The sequence below is a fragment of the Ciconia boyciana genome, chromosome 7, assembly GCF_034638445.1.
Source record: "Ciconia boyciana chromosome 7, ASM3463844v1, whole genome shotgun sequence".
Lineage (NCBI taxonomy): Eukaryota > Metazoa > Chordata > Aves > Ciconiiformes > Ciconiidae > Ciconia > Ciconia boyciana.
The window spans coordinates 40,994,737-41,011,691 of NC_132940.1; the positions used below are offsets into that span (position 1 = coordinate 40,994,737).

Below are 16,955 nucleotides of genomic sequence, written 5' to 3' on the forward strand. Positions count from 1 at the left end.
GGAAAGAGGTAGAGATAAGAAAATGAAAATCATAGTTCTAGGTAATTACTGCAAAAAGCACAGAGGTCAGCTAATCAAAAGGAAATAATCTTCAGGTTCAAAAGAACTGAAGTCCGTAGGCGTTTCTCTCATATTTAGCATTACATTTTTCCATGATGCTGCTTGACTATTAAAGGCTGATCAAGTATGTTAAGCATGAGGTCTTTTGCACAGAAATCTTGTGTGATTCTGAATCCTAGGAGGACAAGTTTTAACAGCATTCCAAACACTTTTGCATCCACTGCTGTGTTGGGAATCAAGAGAGACATAAGGGTGATAGGGTGGAGGAAGATGGCATAGTTTGAACGTAGGCTAGTTTTGGACAGAGCAGTGTTTTTTTGGTTTGAATGCTGCCAAAGTTTTTCGAAAGCTTTTGAAATTATCTGCTGCATTGGAAAACACTGTAGAACTTGTGTTTATGGTATGAACAATTTAAACAGCTGTCTCTATAAATCTATGAGACTTACTTCCTTCAGGAAAAGCTGACAGACCTTTATGTTACAGTATTGCTTCTTGGCAAAGCTATGATGTACAAATCAATTTTCACTGAACTTTCAAGAGGTTTTAAAATTTCAAGATTAACTATATTCTTAAAACACTACACTGAAAATTTATGGGAATAATAAAAAGGAAGAAGTTGTCAGAAATAATTATCTTTTAATGATAGGACCCCTCTCTCTAAAGTTTCTCCACATACAGGATTGCTTCCTAGTCCTTAGAGTTGCAGTGTAAAATGGGAAGACTGGTGTGAAACAAAGGTTTGATCTGAATCACTTAAGGGTCTAGGAGAGGTTGGTGAAGTTCAGGAATGCAGTGCCTGTAGCATGGTTGACCCCTAAAATACCAGCTGTTCTGTATTTGTTAAAGAGTTAAACCCTTTGGTACCCTCAGTAATAAGGATATAACCTGTTTAAATTAATGGCAGATTAACCTTAAACATGTTTAATTCTTCAGAGCTTGTGTAGAGAGGTAGTAAAAGTGTTAGTTTGTGTATCTGAATTCAGTCTGTCTTCTCTTTTGCTGCTAACTGGCAGAAACGTGATAAGTACATGCGTTTTCTGAGTATCTGTAAACTTATTTTTTTTCCTTTTCTTTTTTCTTTTCAGTGCAAGTGACTTGGTAATGAAAGTGGATGCTCTTCTTTCTGCTCAACCAAAAGGAGAGGCAAGGATCGAATATCATTTTTTTGAAGAACGATACAGGTATAGGATTGCTGGCATTTGCTGAGCAATATGCTTTTCCTTGTCTTTTAACGTTCCCATGGTTTTAAGTTGCATTTAACTTTAAAAAAAATCCATGTAGCAATAGGAAAGTCCCCAACAGTTTTCAGGACACAGTGAGATTCCAGAAATTAATTTTGTCTACCTATCTCTGTAGACGTATATGTATATATGTATTTTTTTCTCTAGCTAGTTTCAGAAGGCGCATAGCATTTAGGAAGTAATTTGAGTTCAGAATGAGATGGATAGTGTTCTCCTTTGTTTATCCATATGCTTGATACTTTAAAATTGTTTTTTCTTCTGTTTAGTGCAGTTAAACTGAGACCAAAAGAGGGGGAGACATACTTTGATGTTGTGGCTATTGTTGATCCTGTGACCAGAGACGCTCAAAGACTTGCTCCGTTACTTTTGGTATGTATACAATGTTGTAATGCATTTTATGGCAATTTCAAAAAGTTGTCTCAGTTCCATGATTTTGGAATGTTTGCTTTCCTCCTTAACTGGGTGGTGACCAATGGCCTTCTAATAGCGCATTCGAGTTGCACAATACATTTATTAGTGGAAAAACTAATTACACTATACTACACACTAACAAGATCATACTTAGATATTGTCTAGATAGCTTTTAGTTTCACCATTTTAATGGTTTAGTTTGCAGCAACTCTGTTCTTGAGGAAGAAAGTCTCTGCACCCCAAAAAGAATGCCTGTAATGTGAGGGAGCAGGTAACTGTTCTTCTTAAACCACCAACTAAAAGGTGGGTGTGGTAAAGCAAATAATGAGAAGGGAGGATTGAGAATGAGCAGGTGACATGCCTTCTTGAGGTCTTGTCTATAAAAGCAGTGGTCAGCTTTCCTAGTTAGCATTTTAAGGGATGTCTTTTTCTCATTACTTTAGGTTTTGAACCAATTGATAAATATGAACCTAAGAGTGTTTATGAACTGCCAGTCCAAACTTTCTGACATGCCACTGAAAAGGTAAGCAATACCATGCCAGGATTAAAAAGAGAGAGAGAAAGAAAAACCTGTTGGAATGTGCACAGAACCATAGTCAAATGTCCTACAGGAATTTGAATGTCTCAATAACTGCTTTGAGCTTGTTTATTTAATAGCACAATTTCCCACAGAGAATCTGGGAATTTGTGGATAGCATGAGGTAATTCTGCTCATTTACAAGATGGGTGCATTTTTATTTGTGTAAGTTAAACAACTTACTAATCTTAATGGTTGAGTCTTGCACATTCTGGTTGGTCCTTCAAGATGAAAATTCTGAGCTGTTCTAAGGCCAACACAACCTGTGTTGTTTTGGACAAAGCCTCCTATCTGCAAGAGGGAATAAAAATTCTGTATTGGGCTTCTTGGAGACACTGGAGGTCTGGGAAAGCCTACGCTGTCAGCAAGTTCAACAAGAGTGAAATATTTGCAAAGTTTGGCAGAAATACGTTCTAACATTTTCTTTCTGAAATTTCAGCTTTTATCGCTATGTTTTGGAGCCGGAGATTTCTTTCACAGCAGATAATAACTTTGCTCCAGGACCAATTGCCAAGTTTTTGGATATGCCCCAGTCTCCACTGTTTACTTTGAACCTAAATACTCCTGAGAGTTGGATGGTGGAATCTGTCAGAACCCCATATGACCTTGATAATATTTACCTAGAGGAGGTAAGAGAAATCAGTGCATTCCTATTACTGCATTTAAATGGTGTTGTTTTTTCCAGGACTTATTTTTGTAATGGGAAAGTAATGTAGAATTTTAAAACGCTAATAAACATAGTACTGTGGATATTAACACCTTTTATGTTTGCAGACCCCTAAACATTTTCTAGGAGAGATGCAGATAAACCTAAGCTCACTGACAGTAGGATTGCTGTTCTCAATTACTCATGGATGCCTGAACCACAGGTTGAAAAATATTGTAGGCTCAAAGCAGATCCTACGGATGCTTTGAGCGTGTATATATTACATTTCAGTGGGTACTGAGCTAGAAACAAAGAAACTCTGTTGGTCATTAAATAACTTTTTCAATTTATTAGTTGAAAAATTCTTTCAGATTAGAGCTCCCTACAGCTAATGTCACAATTAAAAATAAGATTGTTATTTTTTAAACTCTGTTTAGAAATTTTGAAGTAAGATCTGAGTCCTGTTCCAGTAAAGTAAATTCTACTTACTTTCCCTTGCTTTGAGAAGCCACCAAGCCAGTTTTAGCTACCTGTTCATTTTCACAGCTTTTGTTACCGGCAAACACTCCTGTGGCTAATTATCAACCTCTTGCTGTTAGCAGTTAACTTTAACTTTAATAGTTTTCAGAAGATCTAGAAATAGTGGGCTAGTAAGTGGTTACAAAATGCACTACACTAACATGTTATGATGGGCACTAAACCCACATATATTAAAAGTTAGAAAATCCATGTGTGATGCAAAGTAGAAAAGTTTGGACTTCAGGGTGCAATGTTAAATAATGAAAGTTAAATTAGGTGGTCAAATAATCTTTTCCCTTGAAATAATTATTTAGTTGGCCTTGAAGAACTGCAGATATATATTAAACCCAGTAATTTTATATGTATAATCCAGCATATGCAAAAGATGCCAGACTGACAGCTTTGGAGGCTGAAGTCCTCTATTTTTTTGCAGAATGGGTATGGCATGGGCAGGGGCAGGACAAGCTTCCCCACCGATATGCCTCAACCCTGACCTGGAGGAACCACCTCTAGAGGTGAGAGGGAAGTTCAGGCTCCAAAACCAGCCAGCCCTGGGCCTTGTCTGCCAAGGCAGGCCACAGCAGCCCCAGCTGTGTGGGTGACTCCTGCAGTACAGAAACCTGTCTGCTGCATGTGTAACAACACTGTCAAACCCTTTACAAATAGGCCTCTTGAAAAGCAAGTCTGTACAACCTTGTGGTCATTACGAATGTGGGTTACTTTTCTCACTGAACATTGTATTATTAGTCTCCTCTTACTTTTGCATCTCTCTGATATTGTTTGGGAATATGATGCAGTATAGTGGTAGAGTCTGGTACTGCTAATCCTGTACTAGTTATTCAGAAATCTAGGAAATCAGGTGGTGTTGTGTGGGGTTTTTTTGTTGCTTGGTTTGGTTTAGGTTTTTTTTTTTGCTTTTCATCTCTTAACCTAACTGTAAAGCCATAAACAAACCACCAAATGGCTGATACTACTATGCATTCTAAGCCTCTGATTCTCACACCCCACACCCCCTTAGATTAATTGAAAGCCTGAGAGAGAGAGGGATTAAATGCGTCAGGCATTTGAAGTACCATCGTGAGCCTCCAAATAAATAAATAGCAGCTTCGCTTTTGCAGATGCACAATTTCCAATTCCTAATATGCAGTCTGTTGGTGCTACAGCAATTAAACTGTCATTTTGGATGTGCCATGAGTGAAGATGCTTTGTGAGATTAGACTAATATTTTGTTTCTGTAGTGTCCTCAGGCTACATCTCAATTTAGCCTGGTAGGGACTGAAGGTTTTCTGGGTTTGTGGTTTCTTTGATTTTTTTCTTTTCTTTTCTTTTCTTGGCACTCTTGTTCGGTGTAGAAAAAAGGAATTGGTATTTCTGACAGTGCCCTGTCACACTGTAAGAGTAATGCAGAGCAAAACAAAATGTTTATTTCAGATGATAAATACTAGAGGAGACTAGCTTTAAACAGGTTTAGATTCAAAGTTATGGAGCCCATCATATACCTTTTATGAGACGCCAGACCAATCACTTGACTACATTCTCCAATAAATGTTAAAAAAAAAATTAATTGTGAAATAGAGCAACAGTCCTTCCCTCTTCTTATCTTAGCATCTTACTAGTTGAGAGTCAGGGACACTCTTAACAATATGCGTGTGAATTTCATCACTCGAAGGAGCCTCTTTGAGGCTTTTGAGATATTTGTTTAATAAAATTACTCTGGTAAAATAAAGCAAGTGTTATTTAATCACTACAGCTATTAGAGAGTAACTGAGTCACTAAAAATTTGCACTTTAGAGCTAGTGCTGAATTCAGCAGTATCTTCTCCTTACAGGTGGATAATGTTGTAGCTGCAGAATATGAATTGGAGTATCTGCTTCTGGAAGGACACTGCTATGATATTACTACTGGACAGCCACCTCGGGGACTCCAGTTTACGCTGGGAACTTCAACCAGTCCTGTGATCGTTGATACCATTGTTATGGCCAACTTGGTAAGTATTCAGTTGAAACTGGCAACAAATTACTGGTCCTGCAGTTAGCACAATCACTTGCATAAACCATTGAGTATTTTCTAGTATGTGGGCTATGAATATGTGGTGTTACTTACATTTGCAAGCAACTGTGGAGTGTAGCAGAACCGCATCATTCCTAATATTGATGTCTAAAACCTTCCAGTGCACTTATTTGTCTCCTTTTTCGACATGTCTACCTTTTTCAAGATGTACTCCTCTCCCTTCAGCTTGCCGAGAAGGGTCTTCTGGAATATCTTAAAATGATGCCAGTATTCTTAAACAACCTCTTTCCAGGGAACGTCAGACAGTTCTGTTTTTTCTAGACATGGTACTCCTTAGACCATCCACTCTGGTACTGTAAGCCTAGCTGGACAGTTGTCTTGTTTTGGGACCCATTTCTTCAGGAGATCTATGGAACAAATGGAGAGAGTCAGCAGGAATAATTGACATTCTAGAAAACAAAGGAAGTGTGAAAGAATGGGAATTGCTTAATTTAGTTGAGAAAAGGTGACGGAAATCCAAGCATATGGTTGTTCCCTGCAGCTGCCTTTATAAGGTAGCTGCATAAGGGATCAATCTGTTTTCAGTGTTCAACACTGGGCAATGAGAGAGGTAATGGACTGAAATTATGGCAAGGGAAATTAGCCACTGGAATATTTTATTGATATGTAATGTTAGTGAAAAACTGGAATAAATTGCCTATTGTGGTTTTTGGAATCTTTAAATGTATTAAAGAAAAAGCAAGGAAAAAATGTTCACCAAGTTCGCTCAGCATTTATTTTAAAATTCTTACACTGTGCCTTTTCTTAGCCAAAGTATATCCTATAATGATGTAATATTTCTTATTGTAGAAAAGATGATGACCCTTATTTTACGTGTGATCACATTGTGTGTGTGTGTATGTTGGGGAGTAAAGCTTAATGGCTTGGAGGTGTCTTTTTTTCTAATTAGTTAAACCAAACTGCGTGTACCACAGTATACAATACTGCATCTGGGAATCCTCTTCCTCGGCTCAGTGTCTTTACTGTGAAGGGGTATGAAGAGACCAGGAACATGCCCTGTGCTGCTTTTTTGTTTTTCTTTTTTTTTTCAAAGCAGACTGGTTCACACTGGTTCACAATATGGAATTGCATGCATTTGGGGTCACTGTACAAAACTGGATGGGACACTGAAGTATCACTACAAACGTTTATATCTTCTATAGGTATAATAATCTAAATCGCAGAAGAAAATTTTCAGAGCTGGAACCTGAAACTTCAACAAGACTTGTACACAACATTTGAATTTCACATTGTAATTTTTTAAGTTCTGTAGAAGAGATATCTTGTAACATATAAATGATGTTACTATTTCCTGCTGTAGCTGAAGTACTAGTCTGTAGAGCTTCAGAATTGATTTAAATTTTGTTTTGTAGGCAAGGTTTTCATGGACTGCTGTGTAGTTACCAACTAGTGTTTTGGAATTCACTAACCCCTTCATGAAGGCAAACTTTGGCAGAAAAAACTTTGGGATTGCACTGTTCCCATTGGGACACCCTGAAGACTTTCTGTCATCTAACAAATAATACGAGGCCTTTTCATACTTCTGTCACAAAAAAACCCAACCAACCAACCAACCAAAAAACAAAAACAAACCAAAAAAAACCCCAAAACACAACAATTTTGAATGGAACTTCTGGGGTTTTTCTCCTGTTCTCTGGGTTTTTTTAAGGCCTTATGGTTATGTTAATCAGCTGGCTTACAAATAACTTTTCTGATATAAAACAGTGAGTCAAAATACTTGACTTAAAAACTTGTTTTTCTACATTTGCACTTTCTGGAAACTGACAAATATTCTTGCTTTACAGGGTTACTTCCAGTTAAAAGCCAATCCTGGTGCATGGACTCTAAGACTCAGAAAGGGCAGATCTGAGGATATCTACAGAATCTACAGGTAGGACAGTGTAAGAAATACTTCATTTTTTTTTCTTGTGAAACTTTTGAAGTAGGTGAACATTGTAAAATGTGAATCTAACAGTTCCCTTGCCAAAGTGTAGTGAAGTGAACAGCAAATTGCATTTTGTACTGAACTTAAGTTATGTGAGATGAAATAAATTAATTCATTTAAAAACCCCAGTGTGTGTTCAAATACATGTACTTGTTACTTTGTTGCATGTCTCAAACCTGGTTTACAGTGCTAAGGTTTAATACCATGTAGAAAAATGTGTAGAAGAAATAAAGAACATATTTCTGCTTTGTAGTAAAGGTCAGTATTTTACTGTATTTTCAGCCATGATGGCACAGACTCTCCACCTGAAGCTAGCGAAGTTATTGTTGTTCTCAACAACTTCAAGAGCAAAATTATTAAAGTGAAGGTGAGTTTAAAAAATAGAGTTGCTCTTTAAAAAGACTGTGTGACCAATAGTGGGGAAGAAACTGATTAAGGCCTGATGATCCCTTCCTACAAGCATACATTTGAGGCAGTTTGCGCACAGTTCACATCACAGTATCTATAATGGAGAGAATTATCTGTAGACTTGGTTTTGGTTTTTTCACCCAGGCGAGAATTGACACGTAACTGCTGTTCCTTTTGTATGCCCATGAGAAACAATTATGCTCACATTTTACTGACTCAGTTGTGCTTATGACTTAAGAAAAAAACAGTCAGTTTTGTATGTCCTATATATGTCGAGTAATAAACATTCGGTGTATCCATTGAGTCAGTATTTTATCTGTTACGGACAAATTTGACTCATCTGTTAATAAATTTTCTATCAGTCTGATACAGAGTAGGTGAGAATACATTTTTAAAAAAAAAGGTAAATTAGTAATCTACTGTCTCTTAGGGTTGCCTATCACATAATGACATAGCTGAAAAGTTTAAGGAGGACAACTGATAGATAAGCGATGGTTATAACACATCCGGTTCACACTTCCTCACAGGATTTCCTTGTGCTACAGTTAATTCTGGGACATTCTCCTGATTTGCTGCTTTGTCTATGTATCTGCTTTGGAGTCTCAGTGGCCAATAATACCTCTTAGTAACAGAAAGTGGTGTTGAGGTATTGTGTTGGGTTTTCCAGGGGTTTAGTTGGTTTTGTTTGAGGGTTTTTCTTTGCCAGTCTCCATCATCAAGGATGGTCACTGAACACCTCTTAGCAAAGCATTTTAACCATCTAGACTAACATGCCTTTGGTGTCTGAAAACAGCTTTGGAATCTGTTCTGAAAATGTCAGCTCACTACTGGGCTGTTTCTCCAGACAGCTTAAGTTACCTGTCAGCTCACTGGACATAATTCAAATAGACACAAACAGAGGCAGTGTCAAAATAACACTCCATAGCTGTTTGCCCAATATGTGGTTCCACTGACTAAAGCAATGTTATGCTTTACAGGTTCAGAAAAAACTAGATATGATGAATGAAGATCTACTAAGTGACGGTACCAGTGAGAATGAATCTGGATTTTGGGAATCTCTCAAATGGTAAAACTAATTCAATAATAATCGGCAAGTCTCTTGAAACTGGAAAACTATTTCATGATACAGTTAGGTCTGTGATATTCCACAGCCATCTACTAAGTCTTGCTAACTCCTTATCTTTCATAGCACCCCCCTGTTTCTAGAGAACTGAGCTACTGCTTTGCACCTGCTTACCCTCCCTTACCCCCAGTGCTACCTGGGAGCCTGAAAACATTCCAGGAGCTGTATCTCAGCCTTTCAGCCTGTATCTCAGTCTTTCAGTTGAATAGATGTTCATATATAAGCTGTTGGGTCTTCCATGTCTGTGTCTGCAGCACTCTGCCTTGTGGAGGATACCCTGACCAGTGTGAGAGGACAACACCAAACCCCACAGTTGTACTATATTAAACCAACACTGTAGCAATTTATGATCTGTTGCACTCTTTCCTACGTAGCTGGGCCTTACTATCTTGTCCTTTATGTAAACATATTTGTCCTTTCAGGGGATTCACCGGAGGACAAAAGAATGAAGATGTGAAACAGGATAAAGACGATGTACTAAATATATTCTCTGTGGCTTCAGGACACCTGTATGAAAGATTCCTACGGTTAGTTCAGAATTTATAATATGAGGGTCTCAAATGGTAGAGGTGCCCTGCTTTCCACAAGGAAAAAGGTTAGAATTTCCAAGAACATAAAAAAAAAAAAAAAATTTTCAACAGCTCAGAAATGCTCTAGATTTTGCATCTACTGTATTATAGGAACTTTTGTCTGCATAACATTCATACGTTCAAAATAGACTTAGTTTAACAGATGGTGTGTTGCTGTCCTAGAATTTTCTCACTACAATATAACCAAATGCAAATGTATTGTTAAGTTACAGAATAAGTCATAGTTGCTTTGGAAAATAATCTGAACTTCTGTTCTCAAAGGATTAGGAAAGCCAACAGGTTGTATATTCTCTGACTAGTTAAAGTACATAGATATTTGGGGGTTTAATAATTTTGTAGATAAAATCAAGCAATTTCCAATAGGCTGAAGCTACCCCCTTTTTCTTCATGTGTGAAGATCAGTTACCTGACACACAACTGCAGTTAGTCTAATAATGTAAACCAGCAATTTGTAATTTGTTACGCAGCTGATCTCTAGTAGGTGGCAGTTGTTCCCTGTAAATGCTTTATTTTTTTTCTTTTGCTAGCATAATGATGTTGTCTGTGCTGAAACATACTAAGACTCCTTTAAAGTTTTGGTTTCTGAAGAACTACTTATCGCCTACATTCAAGGTTTGTTACTAATTAGAAATTTATTCTATTGTGGGGAAAAGTTTAAAAAAAAAAAAAAAAGTTGCAACTTGTGCATCATACTATTGTGTAAACGTATATACAGTTACCTGTCCGTATAGCTTCTATTTTGACAAAGCATCAAGTTGGTATAAGGTAGTGGTTCTGCCTAGAAAGCTTTGACAAATAACAGACAGGTTGACAGTGGACTCATGCTGAAGGTAAATGTTTACGAGAACAGCACATATTAGGAAAAACATACTTGAAAGAATCTGAACTTTTTTTGTGACTCGCAGGATAAAGGTGTAGATTTTAAGACGAAATTCAGGGCTATAAACTTACATCTAATACGTAAGTATTGAAAGATTATAGGAATAAAAACAGCAGAGAAGCAGTGCCTATGACTAGGTATGGAGAGAGCTTCATAAGAGGAGACATTAAAACCATGTTTCAGACTGACTAGAGTACATGAGCAGTGCATGGTAAAGAGTGACGCAGAACCCAGATGAGTATACCTGGAAATACTTATCAATTACATGTGATACATCATAAAACAAACAGCAGGGTTCAGAACAGAACCCAGAGGTAAATGGATGTCAAAACGTTCAGGAATTTGCAACTTTTACTATTTAATATTAGGAAGTAGCATTTCTTAGAGCATCTTGCCTGTTCAGCACAAACTCAAGGGGAAATAATCAGCAGTGTCCGCATTGCTGCAAACCTGGGCTGTGCTGTGACTCTGCTGTTGTCAGTCATCTCTTGGGGTGGTGCAACAGTATGCTTCCCCGCTTCCTTCCTAATGGCTGTGTTGTACCAGCATGCCCTGGCTAAACCTGTACTCTCCCAGTGTCAGAGGAAGCCTCATTGCTGAGAATGTCAACTGATTTGACAGTGGGCCAAGTTGTTCTAGTAAAAAAAATTTCTCCCAATTCTTTTCTCTCATTTTATTATTCCCATTTACACTGCTTTGTACAGCCCTAAATAATAATTCTTCCATCTGCGAAATTTTACGATTTGAGTAACGCATTCTTTTCAATGGATCTGTGGATCGCTATAAAATGGCTCATAAGTAATTGTGTGGGGAAAAATGCCAAAATATTTAGTTGTCTTAAGACAGTTGGCTTTACAATTTGTACTGATTGTTCAGTTTGGGGTTATATCTTTGTTTGAAATAACAATGAAACGGTAGTTATTCTTTGTGGTATTTCATTTTCTAATGTTCTATGCTTTACTATAGGACTAAAGTCTATCTCTTGTAATGCACTTTTCTTTTTCCTGCAGAGGAACAAAGAACTGAGATAAGCTACTTTTTTCCCCCCTCCCTCTGCAGGAGTTCATCCCATACATGGCAGAGAAGTATAATTTCCAGTATGAGCTTGTCCAGTATAAATGGCCACGCTGGCTTCATCAGCAAACAGAGAAACAGCGTATCATCTGGGGTTACAAGATCCTCTTTCTAGATGTGCTCTTCCCATTAGCTGTTGATAAAATCCTGTTTGTGGATGCTGATCAGGTAACACAGAGGTTGGAATTACTTGATCTTTTTCTGTGTGTGTTTCTTTTTCTGTGTGTGTTTCTTTTTCTGTGTGTGTTTCTTTTTCTGTGTGTGTTTCTTTTTCTGTGTGTGTTTCTTTTTCTGTGTGTGTTTCTTTTTCTGTGTTTCTTTTCTCTAATAATAGTATGCTCCTGCATACAATTTCTGTATTATTGGAAAGGTTGCAAGTTTGAGCCCTTCACAGTCATGACTGAAGGTTGATTCCGTAACTATAGCATGCTTCAGTAAGTGCTGTTTTTTCTGCCTGTTCCCACAAAGATTGGTTTTGTTGGCCTGTCTTTTACTTTTGTCTGGTTCCTCGTTCACTCACTGTGATTCCAGGTAGTTTGCCAAATATATTCTCATTTCACCCTTCCATTTTTCCAGTTCTGTCTGTTCTCCCAGCCTGCAGATCACTTACCACATACTGTATTTTCCTAAGTCACCAAACACCCTCCCCCTCCCACCCCCCTGCTTTTAACTTGGTCAGATCTGAGTGGCTTTCAGAGGAGTGAGAAGGCAAATCCCTTGTGCACGAAGCCATGTGCTGCTGCAAAGCAAATGGTGTCTATAAGGCTTTGTATGTGCTCACTGCCTGAACAGTTTGAAAGTACAGGATACATGTGCAGTGAGAACTGCCAAAAATACTCCTTCAAAAACATGTATGAAACTGAAAAGTACAGATTATCAACAGGTAAGTATAAAATGCCTTAGGTGTTTTGGCGTATGTACAGTATGATCCTATGTCAGTTAAAATCATTACAACTTATGCTAAAGTATCACCTAGGATAAATTTCCAGCTATGCTGTTCTCATTTTAGACAGTTTTTGCTCTGCTTGTAAAAGAGATATTAATGCGTTTTTTTCCCACCAGAGTGGTATTTTTAGAGTAGTATCACTGCCACAACATCTGTGTCAAAAAGACATTAAAAAGCTTTCATCCCTGAAGGGTTTGCAAGCTTTCAAGAGGAAAGGGTACAAAGGATCACAGTAGAGTTCATGTATAGTGAGAATTCTTGCTGCTTATTAAGCAAAAATTTGGCACTTCAGCTGTCAAACCAACCCCTATCAGATTATTTTAAGCTCTATTTTAGTTGCTCCAGCTCTAAGGGCAGGGGAGACAACACTTTTTGTGCTGTGTTTTTGTACTACGTATACATCATGCAAAAGACTGCAGAGTATAACAGGTAATTCTTCCTTTAACTCTTTGCTCAGTTTGAATTAAATCCTGACCAGCATTTCAAAATAACCTGTCGCAGGCTTCTACAAATAAAAATAAAATGTCCTTTCCCTTCAGATTGTGCGCACAGATCTAAAGGAATTAAGGGATTTCAATCTAGATGGTGCTCCTTATGGATATACTCCATTCTGTGACAGTCGAAGAGAAATGGATGGCTACAGGTTCTGGAAATCGGGATACTGGGCAAGTCATTTAGCTGGAAGAAAATACCACATCAGGTACTGAAGAATTCAGTTTTTTCAAAAGAGAGGGGGAAAGCTTTTGCTGCTACTTAGAATTAGCAGAAAACTAGCTGAGGCATATGATGCTGCAGTGATGAACCACTTTTTGCTTACTGTTGCCTCTTTAAGGTTCTGTTGGCTATGGTCCATTTGAATCACTAGGGACACTGAAGTTACTTTCAGTATGCTACAACTTTTACAGATGAAGAACTGAAGTGTTAACTAACCAGACATCTTCATTTGTTAATAACAAATGTTGGAAGAAGGGACCGCATGACAGCAAAGCTAAGATAGATTTGTTGAAAACTTTTTTTCGTACATGCCATGACCTTGTTAGAACTGCTTTCCTGCCTTGTATTAGAGAATTTGATGTACTGCCACCAAGAGATTGTTTTAGCGTAATATCTCGGGGTCTACTGGGGCTGCAGTAAGTTACCCATTGGTCAAATGTCATTACTAATTGTGTCATCTTCATGCAGTGCTCTGTATGTTGTGGATCTGAAGAAGTTCAGAAAAATAGCAGCTGGAGATCGACTCAGAGGACAATATCAGGGTCTTAGTCAGGATCCTAACAGTCTGTCCAACCTTGATCAGGTGTGTTTTTATTGCATTTGTTTTGTTTTGTTTTGTTTTACGGGGGTATGATGGCAGGTTGGGACCTCTCCTTTCCTGGCCAAACTTCAATCACAGCCAGATGCCAGTGGCAGTCCCGTTATGCCCTGCCTTCAAATGAGGCAGGTATTGATAGCATCAAATATAACTGGTGGGTGGAAATGACACCTGCTCCTTAAATGTCTGAAGACTATCAAATTTTCCAGTACACTCCAAGACAAATACATAACACAACTGGGTACTTGTTTCTTGAGCTATCCAGCTCTGAGTGCTTTACTGTGCACTGACCTAATAACATGGAAATAAGGCTTGTACTGTGGTGGATGGAAAAAATAACACAATGGTTTTAATCAATTAAGAATAGTCTTCTAAACTGGTCCAGTACAGGTTTGATACTGGATTCATATTACGGCTTTAATACTGTTTGCTAAATAACTAACTTTCCACAAAATAAGATTAAGAGTTGTAATACGCAGGGTTTTTTCCAAAGGACTTTGTTTGGAATTGAATGAAAGGTCGATTCATCGGTTTTTATTTGCACTGGGAAAAAAACTGTTTACAAAAGTTAAACTTCTCAGTACTGTTTGGTTGGGGGGGTTGTTCCTCCCACCCTGCACCCTGTGGAAACTGCTACTAACTTATTCTTCACAACAGGATTTGCCTAACAACATGATCCACCAGGTGCCCATTAAATCACTCCCACAGGAGTGGCTGTGGTGTGAAACATGGTGTGATGATTCCTCAAAGAAGAGAGCAAAAACCATTGATCTGGTAAGTATGGCTCCCTCATTCTTATGTCACAATAAAATACAGTGACCAATTTTAGAGGCACTTCCCTACCTCAGATCTAGGCACCTCATCCTGTATTGTTACTTAAATGTTTTCAGCACTTCAGTTTTTTCCTTTAGCTTCTCTGTTTCTCTTACCTGGAGCAGGGGCATTATTACGAATTTGGAAAGAGACTTGACACTGTACTTAGCTAAAACACAGGCATGTGGTGTTCACCAACAGCAGATTAATTCCACCAGGGGGAAGCATACCTCTATTCAGTAAATAAACCTTTTTTTACATGTTAAGTGTCTGAACAGTTCATATGTTTTGTTTGCAGTGTAATAACCCAATGACCAAAGAGCCCAAGTTGCAAGCAGCGATGCGTATAGTTCCAGAATGGCAGGACTATGATCAAGAAATCAAACTGCTCCATAGTCTTTTCCAGAAAGAAAAAGAAATGGGAACGCCAGCTAAGATGCCAGGACAACACACACATGGTAATCTTTCTGGCTATTTCCCTACTTTTGTGACTTTCTTCCTACCTGTTTGGACTTTGGGGTTAAGTTGCATACTTGTTCACTGTAAGCTTGCACCACGCAAAGGCTTGCATGGAGGATCTGTTAAATAATCTGTATATTTTAATGGGACAAAAAGGCCTTGCTGAGTGAGGCTGGTGTAACTTAACCTGATTCTGAAACTTAGAGAACAGAGCTATATTGCACACTTGTTCCAGCTCTGTTGAAGACCCTCACTGTTCCTGCAATTTTATGAGCTTGGCCTTATCTTAACCCTTAATTAAGTGCCCCTATACACAATAGGTATTAATTGTTCTTCAGTCACTGGTGACTGCAAAGAACAAGTCTTCGGGGTTTCTACTAATTTTCAAACCAATCTGCCAATTGAGGCAGCTGGAAATAGAGTGCTCATTTTTTCTCTCCTCTTCTACAGATCCAGCAGCACATGTGGAATTATGATCCATGGAGAAAAATTCAAGTTAGACTGTTTCATAGACAATTTTTATATTGAAAGCTAGTTTTTTTTTCTGGTATGTCTGCAAAACTGCTGAATAATTGAATGGGATGATGTATGCATTTTTATTACTTGCCTTTGGGTTAATTTCTGCATATGAAATAGGATCTGGATTGCTGGAATTAGCATTACTGGTTTTTTGCACCTGTGGTGGAGATGAAAGAGCCCATAATGGAATTTAGCATTTCAGAAACAAAACTTCAAAATCCACTGGAAAAGCCACAGCCTGTTCTTTCAGCTGTTGCTGCCTCCACCACTGATGAAGATCCTGTTAGCCTCAGATCTCACTTGAGAGCCTAGAAATCGCAGACCCATTGAGCTGTTCGCTGGAACCTAAGTCCTAAACTCAACTGATGGAGATAATTTTTCCAGGTAACATTAAAAGGCTCAGAATCATGCCTTGAATTTGGGATACTGTTTTATCTGCAGGTTTTCAAACGGTTGGAAATGTTTCTCAGATTTGTCAAGTATGCCCTTGATTTTGTAACAAATCCAGCATTACTTTCTATTTCCTGTCTTCATTTGTTGCCCAACTTTTGAAGGTTTGGCTTAATGTAAAGCTACCACAATCTATTTAAATGCCCATCCAAATACAAATGCCTAAGCTTACAAAGTGAGCAGAACATTGAATTTGGCAGTTCAGTTCCTCCTAGCCCATCTGACTTGAATCAAAGTGCCCTCCTTCCTTCCTGCTCAAAGTTTAAATCAGTCTGCAAAACTGGTAGGGCCTTACTATTGCTGTGGTTCACTGATTCATGAATGTTTTCTGTTTATGAAAAATCTGTGGAAGCTTGGAAGTTTTTCACCATGTACATTTCATTAACTTTATTTTTCTTCAAACAGAGATGTTGTCACATCAATAAAAACTTTGGAGTTCTTAGGTCTTAAGCTTTAGTTCACACTCAGTCCTTCGATCGTCCTTTTTGCTTGCACACGTCACAGTCCTAACTTGATTTTGGGGTTTCTGAATATTTCACCTGCATTTGTTTTCTTTCTATGCACAGACAAGAAAATATTTTCCTGCAAGGATTAATTACCCTGGGCTAGTTTTACAATTCATCTTCATGTCTTAATTTTTAAAGATGATACTGCCATAGTTCTGTGTTATGAACATACCAATTAAAAAAAATCCTCAAATCCTGTTTCCCTCATTCTGTAGGATTATTGTCTGCTCCCTAGAACACTGAGAAGTTGAAGAATTGAAATGTAAGAACTGAAGTAGTATTTCTAGTAGTAAAATACAGCTCCCTATGCACAGCTTCTTTAGAAATCTAAACTGGGATCATTTCTGCCTCCCATGTTTTTATACAGGTAAATGTTCTGTGCTATAAGAGCTTCACACTAAAGATAATCCTGACTTAAGATATTCTT

The 16,955-nt window shown here is 38.0% G+C and overlaps 1 protein-coding gene across 3 annotated transcripts in view; it reads left to right on the forward strand.

The window, feature by feature from the left end:
- UGGT1 (UDP-glucose glycoprotein glucosyltransferase 1) overlaps positions 1 to 16,715 on the forward strand; it is a 47,235-nt gene extending 30,520 nt beyond the window's left edge. For 2 of the 3 annotated variants that reach the window (XM_072866771.1, XM_072866772.1), the window contains 16 exons: positions 1,146 to 1,241; positions 1,568 to 1,670; positions 2,156 to 2,235; positions 2,729 to 2,918; positions 5,283 to 5,441; positions 7,309 to 7,394; positions 7,731 to 7,815; positions 8,834 to 8,922; positions 9,402 to 9,506; positions 10,097 to 10,181; positions 11,509 to 11,691; positions 13,009 to 13,169; positions 13,652 to 13,766; positions 14,439 to 14,555; positions 14,893 to 15,052; positions 15,504 to 16,715. In XM_072866771.1, coding sequence (XP_072722872.1) covers positions 1,146 to 1,241; positions 1,568 to 1,670; positions 2,156 to 2,235; positions 2,729 to 2,918; positions 5,283 to 5,441; positions 7,309 to 7,394; positions 7,731 to 7,815; positions 8,834 to 8,922; positions 9,402 to 9,506; positions 10,097 to 10,181; positions 11,509 to 11,691; positions 13,009 to 13,169; positions 13,652 to 13,766; positions 14,439 to 14,555; positions 14,893 to 15,052; positions 15,504 to 15,529 — 1,840 coding nt within the window. In that variant the 3' untranslated portion in view covers positions 15,530 to 16,715. Of the gene's footprint in view, positions 1 to 1,145; positions 1,242 to 1,567; positions 1,671 to 2,155; positions 2,236 to 2,728; positions 2,919 to 5,282; positions 5,442 to 7,308; positions 7,395 to 7,730; positions 7,816 to 8,833; positions 8,923 to 9,401; positions 9,507 to 10,096; positions 10,182 to 11,459; positions 11,692 to 13,008; positions 13,170 to 13,651; positions 13,767 to 14,438; positions 14,556 to 14,892; positions 15,053 to 15,503 lie in introns of those variants that run through there. The other variant, XM_072866773.1, reaches the window with a different exon arrangement.
- The last annotated feature ends 240 nt before the right edge of the window (positions 16,716 to 16,955 follow it).